The 18,067-nt window shown below is 52.4% G+C and overlaps 3 protein-coding genes across 4 annotated transcripts in view; all 3 read left to right on the top strand.

Annotated features, from left to right (window-relative positions):
* The first annotated feature begins 2,014 nt into the window (after positions 1-2,014).
* On the top strand, positions 2,015-6,192 carry Hoxa9 (homeobox A9). 2 transcript variants are annotated; one of them, XR_012908724.1, is made up of 2 exons: positions 2,015-4,471; positions 4,859-4,943. XR_012908724.1 is itself a non-coding variant. In XM_075955324.1 (2 exons), exons 1-2 carry the CDS (start codon positions 3,286-3,288, stop codon positions 5,095-5,097), a joined length of 819 nt encoding a protein of 272 aa, XP_075811439.1. In that variant the 5' UTR covers positions 2,021-3,285; the 3' UTR covers positions 5,098-6,192. The 2 variants fall into 2 exon arrangements, 1 of the variants encoding a protein (XP_075811439.1); XM_075955324.1 differs by having other exon boundaries at positions 2,021-3,865; positions 4,859-6,192.
* Positions 6,193-7,724: 1,532 nt separating this feature from the next.
* Hoxa7 (homeobox A7) lies at positions 7,725-13,818 on the top strand. The gene is given in 4 exon segments (XM_075955575.1): positions 7,725-7,766; positions 7,769-7,819; positions 12,113-12,380; positions 13,366-13,818. Coding segments are annotated over 4 exon segments (678 nt in total). The 3' UTR covers positions 13,683-13,818.
* A 2,405-nt stretch (positions 13,819-16,223) lies between these two features.
* Positions 16,224-18,067, top strand: part of Hoxa3 (homeobox A3) — a 44,005-nt gene continuing 42,161 nt past the window's right edge. The window contains exon 1 of the mRNA XM_075955138.1: positions 16,224-16,306. The gene's annotated coding sequence lies outside the window, so the exon portion shown is untranslated. The remainder of the gene's footprint in view (positions 16,307-18,067) is intronic.

Below are 18,067 nucleotides of genomic sequence, written 5' to 3'. Positions count from 1 at the left end.
CTGTTCGTGTACGCGGTTTTTTGGCCTGGTGGGCCTCTGCGCAGACAAGGCCTCGGTTACGATCACGACCGGATGGCGGCGGCCTTGCTTTAGCAGCTGCCTGAGAGATCCGCTGAGAGGGTACCCGCGGCGTCTTTGTGTGCCCATACCGAGGGCAGGGAAGGAAACCTTCGCTAGTTCCACTGGTTCGGAAGCTGGAATCAGAGCGGAAGCCTGGCCTAGGTTCTGTGGAGCCTGGTTACCGAAAGAGCTCCCGGCAGGAAGCTTCAGGTCGGCTCTGCCAGCTTTACCGGCCCTAACTCGGGCTTTGACCATGATGAAGGAGCCTCGCTGGGTCCAAGGCTTGACTGCTTGCTGGCTTGCCAGCGGTAGCAGATCCAGAAAACGTTAGCCTAGTCCCGTCTCCCCCCACCCCCACCCCTTATCCAGCTGGGTGTTTGGGAAGGAGGCCTTTCCCAACTCCACTACCTTTTAAGTGAGTGGAAACAATGCCACATTTAAGAACTAAAAGGACGCAGGCTTACGTATTGATTTTAAATCGCAATCTATGAAAGCCACCCTAATCACTCTCAATACAGAAAACTGAAAACAAACCATCCCTTCCCCCATGCAGCACACTCTCTAGCCTGAGACCACAGAATTCTGTTTCCCTTCCCAGCTCAGGCTGGGAATTGTTTTCCTTGCTGAGTTCAACAACCTGTTATCTGAAATACCAGTACTCCCGGTTCCCGCCAACTCTTCTCTGCCATTTTCTGGATCCGGGTAAGGTTTCAGGAACATTCTCAGTTGGGAATGCGGTGGTTTGTAATTATAACCACTTATTGTTTCTAGATGTGCATTCAAACCCTTTCACATACAAAAGAAAGGAAGAACAAAACACTAAATACTCTAGCATCCAATCTCTGGGCTTACAAGAACAGGCTCTGCTTTTGGGGAATCCTCCCCCTTCTTCCACCAGTAAACAGCAGCTTGACACTCAATGCCTGATATTTATTTTGTAATTCTCCTACTTGGAGACTAATGTTGTTTTAAAAGCTACAACAACAACAACAACAACAATAATAATAATAATAACAACCCATGTCTGCTCTTGGTAAAAAAAAGCAAAAAGGCAGACAGTCATGCTCTGGCACTCACAGACAGTTTAGAGCAGAGGTGTACTCTAGGGTCATTGCCTAAATGAAAATCTGCACCGCAGAGGACTGCCGGATATTTAGAACACCTTGGACTGTGCTGGGGGTAGGGGTAAGAATGACTTGGAAAAATTTGCAAGAAAAGAAAAATATTAGAGGGAGGGGACTGAGGCAGCAGGGACAAGCCACTTCCAGTTCCTGGTGTTGGCCACTTTCTTCTTCCTGCCGACAAGCAAAGAAGGAGGCTTGTATTCCTGGGGTGGCACAGCCTCCCTGGCTGGAAGAGCCTAATATTGTGGCGATTCCTACCTCCTGGAATGCGAACGTGTTAGAGTGTTGGAAGGTGTTTACTTGAGCTATTTTGTGACAAAGTAGGCAAAAAAAGAAAGATGGAAGTGTCTTAGGCCAGCCGTTTTGCTTATAGTGAAGTGAGGTAATGAGAAACACACTCTTGGGAGGCGCAGAATTCACACGTGAATTTCATTACACAGTTTCTAGGAGTTGTTGCTTTGTGTTCTGAATTGGGATACGGTCACCCCCCTCCCCAATGAACAACAGTGGCTGTGGCCTTTTCACTTTCTCTCATCCCCGAAAGATTCTAAGGGGTGAGAAACAACATCCTCCATTTGGCCAAAGGATGAGATTAAAGTCAATGTCCAATGCTCCTCCCGGGAGGATCTGTAGCACTGGACTTGAGCTGTTAGTCGCCTAGTTTTGGGGATCTCTGTTGCTTTGTTTCGCAGAAAACCAAGGCTAGAGACAGGAAGGAAGAAAAAGGGAGGGAGGGAGGAGGAGAAAAGAAAGAGAAGGGAAGAGAGTGGAAGGAATAGGGTGGGGTAGGGGGGATTGGGAGGGAAAATGAGGAGAAAAGGATCCGGAAGGGCTCGTTCTGGGCCCTGGAAAGGCCACTACCAATGCTGGTGCTCTTCTTTTAGGCTAGGTTGCCCTTCAGCAAAACAAACTCCCTTAGTACTGATGTTTTTCCCCCAACTCCGGTCCGCGGAGAGGGCTTACAGATGATGGAGCTGAGAACCGGGTCGCTGGTTGAGAAATCATTCGCTGAACCGCTTGTGCTCCAAGTCGTGGGCCTGGGCCCAGGCGGTGCTTGTGACACAATTAGATCCTTAAACCCTGGCAGGCAGCTGGCAGTTCCCTTCTTGGCAGTTTCTCTGTGGAGCCTTCCCTCTTGTGGAGTAAGGACGATTTGGGTGCTGTGCAAATGTCTGACTAACTACTGGTCTAGCAAGGCCCGGTAACCCAGTCTAGGTGGTTGTAGCATCGATGGGATGGTGCGACGCGGCAGGGGAGGTGGTCACTCTGTTTGAGGTGGAGAGAGCCTTGTATTTGACTTTTTGAGGCGGGCCTGGGGGGAAACTCGCATCTCGGAGGACCGAAAGGATTATTTACAAGGTGCTCACCAACCAAACACAACAGTCTAATTTAACCTTTCCAAGTCCTCATAAATTTTTACAGGGAGCCGCAGTGAGGCAAAAGAATCTGTTGGTTGTTCCTGACTTCCCACCAGCCTGTGTGGCTTCCGAAACAATAACTCCTTATGAAATATCATAAATATAGATTTAAATACAGTAGAGTGAGAATGCGATTTGGCTGCTTTTTTTATGGCTTCAATTATTGTCTAATTTTATGTGAGGGGCTCTTGCTGGCCGCACTCGCACGCGGGACCCGCGCCTTCCTGATGGCGTGATTAATTGTGATATAAAATAGTCCGCTTAAGAAGTGTGTGTGTCTGGTGTGTGTGTGTGTGTGTGTGTCTGTGTGTGTAGAGGGGGGTGACAAGGCAGAGTACAGAGGCAAGGCCAGATTTGATCTTTTAATCTTCGTTGGCCACAATTAAAACAAACCAGATTGTGGAGCGGCGCGATCCCTTTGCATAAAAACATATGGCTTTTGCTATAAAAATTATGACTGCAAAACACCGGGCCATTAATAGCGTGCGGAGTGATTTACGCGTTATTGTTCTGCCGGGCGGACACGTGACGCGCGTGGCCAATGGGGGCGCGGGCGCCGGCAACTTATTAGGTGACTGTACTTCACCCCCCCCCCCCCCTGGTGCCACCAAGTTGTTACATGAAATCTGCAGTTTCATAATTTCGGCGGGTCGGGTTGGGCCGGTCAGGCGCGGGCTACTGCGATGGCCACCACCGGGGCCCTGGGCAACTACTATGTGGACTCCTTCCTGCTGGGCGCCGATGCTGCTGACGAGCTGGGCGCCGGACGCTACGCTCCAGGGGCCCTGAGCCAACCCCCAAGACAGGCGGCAGCACTGGCCGAACACCCCGACTTTAGCCCTTGCAGCTTCCAATCCAAGGCGGCGGTGTTCGGTGCCTCGTGGAACCCGGTGCACGCGGCGGGCGCCAATGCGGTGCCTGCCGCCGCCGTGTATCACCACCACCACCACCCCTACGTGCACCCCCAGGCGCCCGTGGCTGCGGCGGCGCCGGACGGCAGGTACATGCGCTCCTGGCTGGAGCCCACGCCCGGCGCGCTCTCCTTCGCGGGCTTGCCCTCCAGCCGGCCTTATGGCATTAAACCTGAACCGCTGTCGGCCAGAAGGGGTGACTGTCCCACGCTTGACACTCACACTTTGTCCCTGACTGACTATGCTTGTGGTTCTCCTCCAGTTGATAGAGAAAAACAACCCAGCGAAGGCGCCTTCTCCGAAAACAATGCCGAGAATGAGAGCGGCGGAGACAAGCCCCCCATCGATCCCAGTAAGTGTCTCCTCCCTGCAAGCCGGCCGCTGCCTCCACGCCGGCCACCGGGATCTACCAGCGTGTCAACTTTCTCTCGAGCCTGCCTTCGTCCTCGATGGGAGCCTCTGGATCTGGGGGTCGAGAACCAGAAGTTGGTGTTTGGAACACCTAAGATAGGGGCCCCAAGTCCAGAGAACTGCGCGGAGCAGTCCGGGTCGGCTGGGGGAAGGGGAGGAGGATGCTGCAGCAAGAGGGGGCGGGGCGGGCGCAGCGAATTGAGCCGAGACCCGCCGCCCCTCTGCTAAACGGCCCAGGCCCAGGACAGACAGACTTTGGGCGGTTCTTCGAAAGCAACGCAGAGAAGTCTTTTGTGCGGCTAGATTGTTTACGAACTGCGGCAGCAACGTCAGCCGGGCAACCTGACCCGGGACGCTTGGAGAGACCTCCGATTCCCTCCACTTCTTGCTTTCGGCCGGTGGCTGCATAAATCCTGCCCAAGATGAGGCTACGGCCTGTGGAGCCACGAGGGGTCCCTTGGCCAGATTTATTCAAATAAAGTGGAGCTGCGAGCAAAGGCCTTGGGGCATCCTGCCTCCCGCCTAGCTCCCAAGGCCTTCCGGGAAGGTCAAATAGAGTGGGGACTGTCACAGGGAAGCCGGGGAAGGGAGACACTGCAGAGAGAAAGAGCATTCTTGTTTAATCTTGCTTCACGGACGCGGGGCAGCCTGCTCTTTGCTTTGCTGGCAAAAAGAAAATGGTTTCCAAATTTCACTCTTTCACAACGTGCAGACTGTGGGAGGAAGGAGAGCAGGGGACGGGAGAGAGGAGGGTGGGGATGGGAGGGGTGCTGGTGTAGGTGACCCTCCGTGGGTCGGTCTGCCAGGGCTCATTGTGTTTTCTCTAACCAATTCAGCAGCATCCTGCACTTCGGCCAGAGACCCCCACCCCCAGAGGCTCCTTCCCACCCTTCCAGGATATGTTATTCTAAACCAGTGTCTCTCTCCCCTGCAGATAACCCGGCCGCCAACTGGCTTCATGCTCGCTCCACACGGAAGAAACGGTGCCCGTATACAAAGCATCAGACGCTGGAACTGGAGAAAGAGTTTCTGTTCAACATGTATCTCACGAGGGACAGGAGGTACGAGGTGGCCCGGCTGCTCAACCTCACCGAGAGGCAGGTCAAGATCTGGTTCCAGAACCGCAGGATGAAAATGAAGAAGATCAACAAGGACCGAGCAAAAGACGAATGAGCCATGCGGGGCTCATTTAGGAAAGAGCAAGCTAGAAAGAAAAAGAAAGGACTGTCTGTTCCCTTCTCCCTCCTCTCCCTCCATCCCACTGGCTCAAAGCGGCTCTAAACCCCAGGCCTCATCTCCCCCTGGCAGTCCCTGCTCAGGCTGGCTCATAGGCCTGCGGGCTTTATTGGAGGAGGTATTGTACGCTTTCCATTTTCTATAAGACACACACACAAGGGAGGGCATTAGCTCTGATGGCTGTACTGCTAGCTTGTATATATATTTAAAAAAAAATCTACCTGCTTCTGACTTAAAGCAAAAGGAGAAAAAAAACTACCTTTTTATATAAAATGCACAACTGTTGACGGGCTGTATAGATTTTAGTCTCTGTAGTTAATTTAATTTGCTCTTTGTGTGGCAGGTCACGCTGCCAAAATACTTGAACACTGTGTTTTACTGTGGTAATTATGTTTTGTGACCCAAACTTCTGTGCTGGGTGAGGCACCCATTTGTGATCGTGGAAGCTAGAATTCGATTTGAACTCAGGTTGTTTAGCGGGAAGAGAAGCAGTTGCATTGCGTATAGCTCTGTAGTGGGATACTGTGTAACTAGACTGTGCACTAGCTGGAAGGATTTCCCAGTGAAATCAGATTCAGAAAGAGAAGGCAGGTAGTTCTCCAGGACGCAGAGATTCACCATTTCGCTCCTTTTGAAATGTGAGCATCTTCATCTTTACGTGTTCCAGATTCCAGTCTTGTCCAATGTATATAGAATCTCCATATGAAAGAGACACGCATAATCAGACAGGCTTGGAAATTGTTTTCGCACCAGAGGAGAAATAAGGAATTTCGGAGCTATACATATGTGCAGAGGGTTACTACCTATGGGTTACGCTTAATTTTAATTGGGGGGGGGGGAAATGAGTGCTTATTGTAATGGAGTTAATCTTATTGATAATAAATTATACACCATGAAACCGCCATTAGGCTACTGTAGATTTGTATCCTTGATGAATTTGGGGTTCCCATCTGACTGAACGTACACTGTATATTTTGCAATAGTTACCTCAAGGCCTACTGACCAAATTGTTGTGTTGAAATATTTAACTTTTGCCAAATAAAATATATTGATTCTTTTACTTTGTGTGGATCTGTTCTTTGTAACTTCTTTTTCTGGGTCTATTTTCTGGGTGGAGGCAGGGCTGAGATGAAGGGGAAAGAACCCTAATTCTGTCTTCAGCAAGGTGCTTGAGCTGGCATCTGCGGTAACCAGTCCGGCCAGGCCTAAACTCTCCCGACTCATCCAGTTACTGGGTCGGGTTGGTAGAAGCAGGGGCAGAAAGCGGTGGGAAGCAGGGGACACAACTCCGGCACAGCCAGTCACTGGAGCCTCGTGTCTTATCTGCCAGAAGGCAAGAGAGGCATCTGAGGTCCTGGACAGAAGCACTGGGCAGCGGTGGCCAGCAGCGGGGGGGGGTCTTTTTTTTCCATTTTGGTGACTCAAAAAAAATTTCCCAAACCTGAACCCACAAAAAGGACTGGGGCCTTTGGAAGTAGAGTGGTCGAGTTGAGGGGCGCAGGACCAGAAGCTGAGGGCCTGTGGCCTGCTCTGAAGAGATGAACGGGAGCTAGATATGGACAATGAAGTGGGCCCTTGATATATTCGGAGCTTTCCAGGAGATGGAAAATCTGCACCCTCCTGCCCCACTGGGTCCTGCCAACCGGTCCAGGGTAGGTTGGGGAGGGGAGCCGGTGTCAGTGTCCTACACTGCTACGCCACCTCCGGAGCTTAAGTCCTCACAGAAGCAGGCCTTAGCAACCGACAAGCCCCAAAGTGCCATAAAAGAAAATGAGGGCTGTTACCCTTTATGGGGTGTAAAGGGCTGCGTGGGGGGAACAACTACAATTTCGGAGGCTCAAGCGCCTTCCAGATGAAGCCAGAGGATTCTGCGTTGCTTCTCCCCCAAACTCCTTTTCTTCACAACTCTCCCCCCCTCCCTGCCCCGTAATGTTGACCGTCTCCTAATGCGAGAAAGGGGTATCAGGGCGCCGGTGGATGGGGCGCCCCCACCTCCAATGCGCCGCCAGGTTGGCATGCCCTCTGTTGTTGCAGACAGAAAGAACTTCAAAGCCTGGGCAGTAAGGGTGTGCCATAAAGGAAGGTCTGCGAACTGTCTGGAATTCGGCTCTTAATGAGTTTACAACTGTCCAGCTCCAATTAGGGTATCCCACCAAAACCCTTTCATTTGTTTGCTCTGTCTGCCTCCGATAAAGAGACTGCGGAAACAGCCCTCTTTTATGGGCATTGCCCTTTCTGCTGCGTAGATTCCCGGCTCCCCGAGGATCCTGGGGGACAGGGCCCTCGCTCCGCCCATGGGAGTGGGACACTGGTGGGGTCACCGGCGCTGCCGAAGTTCACGCGGGCCCGAGCCGCTGCGGCTGCAGTGCCAAGAAAAATCCAGGAGATGGCAGTGTGGCTCCACGCAAGAGGCACTCCAGCCGCCATCTCCCGCCGCCGCGACCTAGGAAGCTCCTAAAATGTCGACTTGAAACGCGCCTTTCTGGAATGGGATCTGCGTGACCAGCAGTCGTTTATTTTCCCTGCTGCTCATGCCAACCTGAAAGCCTCCCGGGAACACAAGCATGCGCCGGGGCTTGCCTGACCGCCGGCGCTCGCTTCTCTCATCTCAGGCTCTATTCCGAGACCACTGCATTGCGTGGGAGCCGTGGTGCCGAAGGTGCGGGACTGCAGCTCAGAGAGCAGGTTCCATTCCAGGGTCACAGTCCCCAACCCAGCAGTGACCTAGGGGTAGCGAGGCGCGCGGGGACAGTCATTCACGATGGACGGACGGACGGACAAACAAGAGATCGAAAACCTACAGCCCCAGGACTAGATGACCCCACAAAGAAAGCACCCAGTGACCACGAGTTCCACCGACCCTCGAGGCCCGAAACCTGCGCCGTGGTTTAGGGCCTAGCGGGCCAGCACCAGAAAGAGAGTGAGAGAGCGCAGACATCAGGACTCGGCCGGTTTGAATACCTGACTTTAAAATTCGGCGGCTGAAAATTGGTTAGTTATAAAACCGTATTTGGTGGTTGTCCCGTGTAGAACTGCCGCGAATTTTGGCCGCGCTGGGGTAACTCAGGGCATACACTAGGAACTGTATTTGAAAATAAATGATATGTTTAAATAAGTAGAATAACACCGGAGCTCCGGGACTGGCGGTCACGAGGTTGAAATCGCCCTTGTTTCTCTGGCAGAGATATTTCTTTGGCAATGGAATACCAAGGCTACTGTGGCTGGCGTCGCCGGCTGTGGAGGATAAAAGCAAAAAATAAAAAATTAAAAAAATTAAAAAAACCCAATCCACTCCCAGCCTACTTTTAATACTAGATACGGGGACATACTCTGGAGCAAATGCGGCCAGGGTGCAAAGATCAGCCCCCGGTGTAGGATGGTTTTGGAAAGAAAACACAGGAGCAGACAGAGAACCAGTCCTTCGAAGCGGCTGCAAGTAAAGGCTGGGCTGTGCATTTATTTGGGTCGTAATAGTCTCGGCCAAACCCACAAAATGCTGACGACTCGCATCTCCGTGCTGAACACGTTGTAAAACTAGGGACTCGATTTTGGCTGACATCTCTCCTGGGTCTCCGTGTCTCTCTCTCTCTCTCTCTCTCTCTCTCTCTCTCTCTCTCTCTCTCTCTCCCCCTCTCTCCCTCCTACTCCCTTTTTAAAATCTTCCTATATCCACGTGGGCATTACAGACACACAGCATGATTGTATTTCTGTATGTAATACACACTACTTCACAGCCTGTGCTTGTGAGAAGGGCTTTATAGCTTCCTGAAGAGTCACCGGTGCTCGCCTACCCTAATCCTCAGAAATCGTTCTTTATGTAACTGCAAATAAGCGGCGAACCCGCTAACCAGTGGGCACAAATAGAAGCTTTCATTTATATAACAATGAAAGTCACAGGTTGGGGGCACTCCTTCTCTCTGCCGATCACAGAGGCCCCAGGTAGGTGCGGGCCTCTAGAGGCTCAGAGGCCTAGGCCGGCAGCCTCCCTTGCCCTTGGCCGACTGGCGGCCGGCAGGCTGCTCTCTGGTTTTCGCTGCTTGAGAGGCTTCATCCAGGCAAGACCTGGCAAGAAACCGAGCTTATTTTTTCCCCCGCTTCGGGGAGGAATTGATGTCCACATCCAAGCTACAATTCTCTTGCCAGGTGGGGGACAGAAGCTGAAGCCTGCAGTCTATGCGGGGGAGAAGGATAGAAACATTTAAAGACCCCCAAACTCGGAACCATTCAACTCTCTAGAAAATGCCATTCTCTGTCAAGAGCTGAGTTTATATTCTATATCTAGATTTAAACATTGAGGACTATTTGGCGACAGGAAACACAGGAAGCAAACTCTGACAGTAGGTCTGAGACCTAAATCTGGGAAAGCGTTGAGAAATATTTAGATTGTTCTGCAGATTAAAAGCTGGTTTATAAGGCGTCTTCTCCAGGGCCTGAGTTGAATAGTATGTGAATATTATCATACTGAGAAATACATTTCTGTCAAATAAATAGGGAACCAATGGCCAGAGAACGTAGAATTAAATAGGCTTTATTGAGAGTCTGATTTTGTCCAGACTTTTGTGTTGTGAAGTCTAGCCAGGGAAGAGAGACTCAGAAACGAAGGGAAGGTTTTCGGTGACCTCGAGACCCCTGCTCAGATGGAAGACTTGTGCTCACAAGTGCCAAGGCCTTGAAAGCAGCAGAATTTGGACCATATTTGGCCGTGATAAACGGGGACAGAGCCTCTTGCCCGGACTCCTTGGTCGTGCCCGTGCCAAATACAGACGACCTTCCAAGGCGTGTGAGTGTGATTTTTCCTGGGCCCCCTCAAATCGCTCCGTACTCTGGATGTCAGGCCTCTTCTAAAGGAAGGTTCCACTTTCACATCATCGTCGCTTTAGACTGCGCCAGTCGCCAGAGTCTAGACAGACCGCGGCGGCCTGCCTAGCCTTTCACTTTGCGCCTTGCTTCGTGTCACCCCAGGAACAATTTATTGGTCTAAAGCCGCCTAATTTCTCCACTTTGATCTCCTAGCCTTCTTTTTGTTAGCTTCGTCTTCCTTTAGCTTTTTTAGAATTTTATTTCTCTGTTACAAGACGCTGTTATTTGGATTCTCCCCCCTTCCTGTTTTACCCCCTCTGTTTCCCATCCTGATCCGCCATAAAGGGGATCCCGGATATTGCCGCCCTAGGGTTCCTATGCTCCGGGGGAGATAGCCCAGATCCCACCTGCCCTCCTCCCTACCAAAGTCTGGGGCCCTTTGCTAGGTAGGTGCTGGGGCTCCCTTGCAGCGGGATTTGAACCGTCCTTCCTCTTTTGTGCTTCCAAGATCCCGAGAGGATGCGGTGAACCGGGGGAGGGGGGTAGCCTGGACCTACTGAAAGTGATAAGAAAATGCTTTGTACACCAGCAACCAAACTCTATAATTTAGAGGAGCATTTCCGGGGCAATTCCATTGTGAAGTCGGGTTTATGATGTGCAATCGAGTTGAGCAGTAAAAGGTGGCCAGTCTTCCAGCACGGCCTGGGCAGTTTATGAGGCGTTTAGGGAAAGAGTTCACCCAAGTATCCTTCAGAGAGCGGTGGGCAGCAGGGCCTTCATCTGATCTATCACTGCTGGGGGTCTGATCCCCGCAAGGTAGGCGCCCAGGGTGAGAGACTGACTGTTTGGGAGTGAGACTGCGTTTGTGCAGAAAGAAAGAAAGGTGAAGTTGTGAGATCCACTTGGCCCTTTTGAGAGGGTTCCTTATTTGCTTTTTATAGTCTCCTAAAAAACCGGGGTTCCGCTGTGGACTACAGCCCCAATCCCTGAGACACCCCCCCTTTTCTCTCTAAACGAGCTTTAAAAGTCTACTGTTTCCCGGCCCACAAGGTGGAGGTCCAGGGGTAAATTGGTTGAAAGCTGCTTCAAACCTTTCATTATGAAGGATGTATTTAGAAAATTGTGGGCTCAAGCTTCCAAGCTACGGGAGGATGACCCAGTTTTCCCGTGATCCGGGGGTAACACCAGGGGTTGTGGGAAGGACAAAGGGGGTGTTGAGCCACCTACTGGATTGCTGAGGGCCAACCAGGTGCCCAGGAGTGAACGCAGAGAGTCTGCAGGGCGGCGGTGTCCGGGAGGAGGAAAGGGAATCTCATGTTAATAAATCTGTTGGCAAATGAGGCTCATTAATAGATAAATATTTCACTGCTTCCTTTAGAGCGGATAAACAGTGCTCCGCCGATTAAAGAAAGGAAGCTGGGAGACATTGACTTTATTCAAACCACATGGTTCCAGTTTGTGGCAGCATTCTCGCTGCTTAGCTAGAGGAGACGCTGCGCCTGCGGTGTTTGCCCTGGAGCATCAGATCCGGGCTTAATCGTTCTGCTTATAGAGAAAGAGTGGGCAGAGATCTTTCTCTCAAGACCATCTTTGGGCCGACAGGTTGCAGAGACCCTTCAGGGGCTTGAGTCTGCAGAGAGGACAGGGACAGCAGGAATCCACACACTGGATCTGGGGTTCAGGAATCGGTATGAGGTTGTGGGGGGCGAGCCCTGCTGGACATCCAAAGGCGCGGGCACCGGGATGGGGCTCTCACTGCTTCGGGCGTCTGGGGGCAGGCGGGGTGCAGGCCGCTGCGTGGGCCGCGTATTTGAGCCTCTTCCCCTTCCATTCTAGGCGGCCGCCGGCCCGTGGCGCGAGACCACCTGTGAGGGCTGCTGAGATTGGCGGAGGCGGTCATGTGGGCGGTCACGTGCCGCGACGAGCTCCGTCCAAAAGAAAATGGGGTTTGGTGTAAATCTGGGGGTGTAATGTTATCATATATCACGCTACCTCGTAAAACCGACACTGAAAGCTGCCGGACAACAAATCACAGGTCAAAATTATGAGTTCTTCGTATTATGTGAACGCGCTTTTTAGCAAATATACGGCGGGGGCTTCTCTCTTCCAAAATGCCGAGCCGACTTCTTGCTCCTTTGCACCCAACTCGCAGAGAAGCGGCTACGGGCCGGGCGCCGGCGCCTTCGCATCCACCGTGCCGGGCTTATACAATGTCAACAGCCCCCTTTATCAGAGCCCCTTCGCGTCGGGCTACGGCCTGGGGCCCGACGCCTACAACCTGCCCTGCGCCTCCTACGACCAAAACATCCCCGGGCTCTGCAGTGACCTCGCCAAAGGCGCCTGCGACAAGGCGGACGAGGGCGTGCTGCACGGCCCGGCCGAGGCCAGTTTCCGCATCTACCCCTGGATGCGCAGTTCAGGTAGGCGCCTCTGTCCGCCGGGTCGGTGTGCGGGCGGAGCAGAGGGGCGGGGGGTGCCGGCGCGGGGCGCGGGGAGCCCAGTCTGGCGGCTTCCAGCCAGCGGCCCCGCAAGTCCCGGTGGCGCTGCCTTTCTGGTTTTAATTAGAGCTGAGGCGCCATTGCGTGGAGAGACTCATAGCATTGTATGTAAATGAGGCCCATAAAACTTTTTATGGCCCAATTAATGGGTTCAATCCTCGTAAATTTATTTAACTCCTTTTGCCTTGGAATTTTTACAGTAAGTTTATCCGCTATTCTCTTATATTCTTTCTCCCCCCCCCCCCCCGTCCCCCTTCTTCCTCTCTTTTTCTCTCCCTCAATCTCTCTCCTCTATGTCCTCTTTCCTGTTCTCCGTTCCTTTCTTGATTCCAGCTCGTCCTTCCCTACTCCTTTTCTTTTGGCCTGGCTTTCGTTCTCAAAGGCAAGGAGAGCCAGGACCTCCGGGATGCCACTCACCCCTGTACCAGAGGCCATTTCCAGATCCTAGCTGGACCAAATAGGACAGAGGGTGGGATTGCCACAGAAAGGTCTTGGGCATGGGGCTGCGGAGGAGGGTTGCCCACTTTCTAGCCAGGCTGGAAAGCGGCTTGGCTTGCCTTTGAATGGCAAAAGTGCAGAGTCTCCCACTTGCCACACTCTGTATTTACAATTTCCCTTTGTCAAGGGGAAGCAGGACATTGTAGAAATGTAGCCGGCTGGAAAGGCCGGTTGTAAAGTTGGGATTCTGCTGTAAGGCTCTTCACAGACTGGCTCGCTTGTCTGGCCCCGGGGTCTTCCGCTCACACTCCTCCCCCCCAGCTCAATTGGGGGTGATGGGAGTTGCGCCTGGGTTTGGGCAGGGTGGAAGGTACAGGCTCTTGGACAGCGGGGCCTGACTAAAACACTCTTCTGTCCACATCGCAGCCTGATTGTCTGTTTGTCTATATGTCCAAATTTCTGCTCTCAGGACCCGATAGAAAGCGGGGACGCCAGACCTACACGCGCTACCAGACACTGGAGCTGGAGAAGGAATTCCACTTTAACCGCTACCTGACACGGCGCCGCCGCATCGAGATCGCCCATGCGCTCTGCCTCACCGAGCGCCAGATCAAGATCTGGTTCCAGAATCGGCGCATGAAATGGAAGAAAGAGCATAAAGATGAGAGCCAGGCTCCCTCTGTGGCCCCCGAAGACGCGGTGCCCTCCGTCTCCAAGGCAGCTATGGACAAGGCAGATGAGGAAGAAGAGGAAGAAGAGGATGAGGAAGAGGAGGAAGAGGAATAAAGGGCCAGGAACAGGGCCATGACTGCACGGGACAGTCAGAAAAGCATCTTTAAGAGACTCACTGATTTTAGTTACAAAAATGGGGGGAAATAAAGTGTAAAGAAAGAGAGAAAGAGGGAATCAGTCCCCACCCTCATCCCACCCACCCCATCACCCACTCTAGCTTCCAGGGGGAAAGTAGGTCACCTTGGGGACCCTCTCTGCCTCTGAGAACCTCAGTAGATACCCCCAACCCTGGGCCAGTGTTGTGCGCTGGCACAGTCAAAATACTACCTAGCACAGGCCTCCTTGAGAGGCACCCCCAAACTACCTATGGGCCCAACCCAGTGGGCCGCACTCCTAAGAAGCTCCCTCCACATCCTTACAGTGGCAGACACCCAGCACCTGCCCCCCCCACCCCTGCAAAACACGTGACCAGTACTACCTACTAGGCCTAAACTACCTATTTTGTGCTGGCTAGCTTTTCTGCTTCACCGTGCCCACTCCTCCCAGGCCAGGCCTTGATGCTTCTAGCTGACAGTCTTTGGGGTCACTGAGGCGTCAATGACAAGGCAATGAGGTTCAGGGACCAGGGCATTGGCTTCTATTTAAATTGAAAAATAATATATTTATTCCAAAGCATACCAAATGCTGCAACCTAGAATCCCTCTTTCTTTGGCTTTGGCACCTCAAGTTCAGGGCCATTACCCCTGTTTCTGGAGGGGAGCATTCCTGAGCTGGCTGCAGACCGGCTTTTGTGGGACTAAGGAGATGTTCCCAGCCTCACTGTTCCCTCCCTTGCTTCTGTGTCCTACTGTTCAGCCATGTATACTTATGCCCTGACTTTTCCTACCTAGGACAGATACTGTATATTTGAACCAGATTTTTTTTTTGGTCATTTCTATAATCTTGGAGATCATTTGTAAAGGAATGTCTTGACTTGGGAAGGATGTTTAAATGGGGTGACTTTGTAGCATGGTGTGTTGTATTGAACTAATTCTGTTGTGGACGGGAGGGGTCTAATACCCACCCGAGTGCCCCTTTTTCCCCCCCCCCGTGTTGTCCCATGTCCCCCTTAGACCCAGCCTGGGGTTCAGGGAAGGCATGCTTCCCAGCCCAGTTACCTATGTTTTATGTAACAATAAAGATGCCTGGTGACAAAGAAATACTGACTGCTTTCTTCAGGGGGTTTGGGGCTAGGGGAGGTGGCCATAGCTGAAGGGTAAGCCCTGTCTGCAGGTTAAAGGACCAAGGGGAAGCCAACGTGCAGAAACTGTCCTGGAGTCCAAATTTTAAATATTCATGCATAAATGTGTCATGTCTCTTTTTCCATGTTTGTGTTTAGATTTGGACGAAGAAGCGTATTTCTAATTTTTATGTGTGGCTGCGTATAGGTTTCATAGCTGTGCCCTTTTCCACATCCATAATGTGTGTATATCTGTTGTGTATCCACGTTTTCCCTGTCTATAATTGGATGTGTGGGTTTCTGTGTCCAGCTGCACGTTTTTCTGTGTCTATGATTGCTTATGTGCCTTCCTCTTTGTAGATGTTTTTGTCTGGCTATTGTGTGCGCGCACCAATATCTACATCCACTGAAAACAGCTATTAGTTAATACCGTATATTCTATCTACGGCCTCCCAAACTTCACACATTCCAAGAACGAATTCCAAATTCAACCTTTCCTCTAAAGGTGCAAACTGAGCTCTCAAATAATCTTACCTACCCTCCTACTGATTCCGGATTCCGCATGCGCCCTGAGTCCAGCCCCAGAGTAGGAAAAGGGATTCAGGGTACTTGCCGCAGCACCCCCCACTTAGCCTTCAGTAGAGGCAAAGGATGCCCCAGGGCTTAACACTGCAGTGGAGGGGTTCTGGGACTGCCATGGACCTCAGACACGGCTGCTGCCTGCTGCGCAACCTAGGCAAGTCCTGTTGCTGAGGAGGAACTGTGGCTGGGGAAGGGGCGAGCAGCGAGGGACCAGGGTCCATGGGCGGTGGAAGTAGCTTAGAGGATCCTGAGCTTGGCCCGCGAAGATCTCCATTCTTATCTCCTGGCTGGGTTAAACCAGCTTCTTAGGACTCTTTTTTAATAAATCGGACCTAAAAGGGTCTGTAAAACCTGCAGCCCCAAGTCGGGACAGCCTCAGTGGTAAGATGGCGCCGGTGTAAGAGCTGCCTCCTCTTAGTGATGGGGAAAGGGTCATAAATCCGTTGTTGTTTATGAAAATTTACAACTTTGCAATACAACTTTATGAGTTGTTCGGCCCTTCCATTGGCCGCTGTCGGTCATGTGGATAGGAACCGTGAACATGAACTTTTTTATAATTTCCCTTGCGAGAATAGAGCCGCATTCTTGTGCTCCGCTCCGTCCTGCGTGCTTCGGAGCTCTGCCTTCTCAGCCTGCCTGGGCTGCGCTTTGTCCGGCGATGGCGAGTGAGGGGAAGCCTCTGCCAGGCCCAGGCCCGCCGCTGTCGCTGGAGGTGGGGCGCGTCCAGTTCCTGGAGCAGCAGCCGCCGCTTTGCAACTCACAACCTGGCTAATTTCCTGCGTCCTCTGGCACCAGGAAGGAGGACAATTCGTCTCCTGGGCTGCTGAAGCGGACAGCTGTCAGAGAGGCAGGAGCTTCTGGGAGCCGCGGTCTGAAGGTGAGACATGTGGGAAGGAGACAGGGAAAGGTGGGTGAGGTGCCACGGTGGAAGCAGAGGACACCCAGAACGACTTTGAAAAGGGGCATTTCTCACCATCATCCATACTGTCCCTTCACACAACAGCCCAAACACGTCACTCATTCTCACCCACTACCGACAACACCTTCGCCACTCACAAGGCAAATCGGCCTTCCCTCTGTGGCACAGTGCCCTGGCACTGGGCAAGAGCGCTTAGGTCTTCACTCCCCCTTCCCCGGTGACCCGGGGAAGCCCTGGGGTTTGGGATTATTTCATTCATGACACAAATTGATTTAACTGACTTCCCCAATATCAGAGCTAGGTCCCGACCTGGGAATGTGGGCAGAGGGGAGAGAAAAGCGAGGTAGCCCACAACTCTCTGTTCTCTCCAGAGGGGCTAGTCTCAGGGAGAAGGGAGGATGAGGTAAACAAGCAAACACAAAAGCAAAACTTACTAATTCAGAGTTCTCCGGTGATTGCCTGCTTCATTTGCCCGGTTTTCCGACCAGAGTGAAGTCTGGAGCCCCCGAGAAAGGGGCTAGATGCATATGTGGAATTCTGTGTTGGTGGAAAGAATCGAATTAATTGCGTGCTAATGGGGGCTGTTTCGGTGCAGAAGACTGTTGTGTTGGCGAGTGTGGAAGGACCAAACCTAAGGTTTCTGAAAGAAAATTGCAAAACGGAGTCTGAGAAATAACAGGATGGCAGCCCCAACCAACCTAAGGACAGTGGAAGGATGATGTTCAAGGTTCCCTATCTCTTGAGCAACCAGGGAGAGGACCACAGCTAGCCGCGAGGCGGCACTGAGTGCTGCTGTCCTGGCTGTAGCTTTGCATTGCGCGGTGGTACCAGTCATGGTGGCTGAGCCTGAAAACGCATCTGACCAGGTCAGATTTACCCTTCCCGCGAGAGACAGAGACATTGGAGAATGAGTAGCGAGATTCTGGGCTATAGTTCTTTTTTGTTTATTTGGTTTTTGGTTGTTGTTGTTGTTGTTGTTTTCCTATCACAAAATAGTATCTCAGTATAGGCCAGACAATTAAGAATAATACTTTGATATTTGGGGTGTTCAGCGGACAACGCTGTGGGTGCGCCCCAGGCAGGCCAAATAAAGCGCCGCCGCATTTGCCTCCTAGGGCCGCTGACTGCCTGACTGTGGCTGCCTCGGGCAGATTATTTATTGCGACCGTGCTGGGAGCTCGCTGCTGCCACGCTGTGGCCGTCACCGGGACGGGCGCCAGCAGCGGCCCGCCTCTACGAGCCTGGCGCGACTGCTGTACGGGCCCCTCAGAGATTTCCCCAGAAGCAGGGGAAGGGGGGCGGGCATCAGGGGCAATCTCCCAGGGTCTGTTTGGCTGTGAAACCTCCCTGCTTCGGCTATCCATGACAGAAACCTCAGCCGCCGGAATAGACTCGGGTCCTTCCCTCGCCCCCAACCCAGCACCATGGAGACTGGTTGTACAGGCCGCTTGGCCGGTTGTGGCTGCTTCTGTCCAAACTACGCGTCCCAAAGGCGCCCTGGGGGCGCACGTCAGTTGCCAGTCGGGAAAGGCGTTGGCTTTGAGAGTCTGACATCGGAGAGACCAATTGTAGTTCTGAGGCCTTGCTGGCCTGGCTGGCCCTGAGAACTGGCTATGGATGGAAGGCGGCTCTTGGAGAGGGCCTTTGACTGGCAGAGGCCACACCTGTGTGCTTTGGGCTCTGGGCTAGAGATTTGACTGGATGGAGATGGACCTTCAG

The sequence above is a fragment of the Microtus pennsylvanicus genome, chromosome 21 (genome assembly GCF_037038515.1).
Source record: "Microtus pennsylvanicus isolate mMicPen1 chromosome 21, mMicPen1.hap1, whole genome shotgun sequence".
Classification (NCBI taxonomy): domain Eukaryota; kingdom Metazoa; phylum Chordata; class Mammalia; order Rodentia; family Cricetidae; genus Microtus; species Microtus pennsylvanicus.
This window is presented reverse-complemented; position numbering and strand designations above follow the sequence as displayed.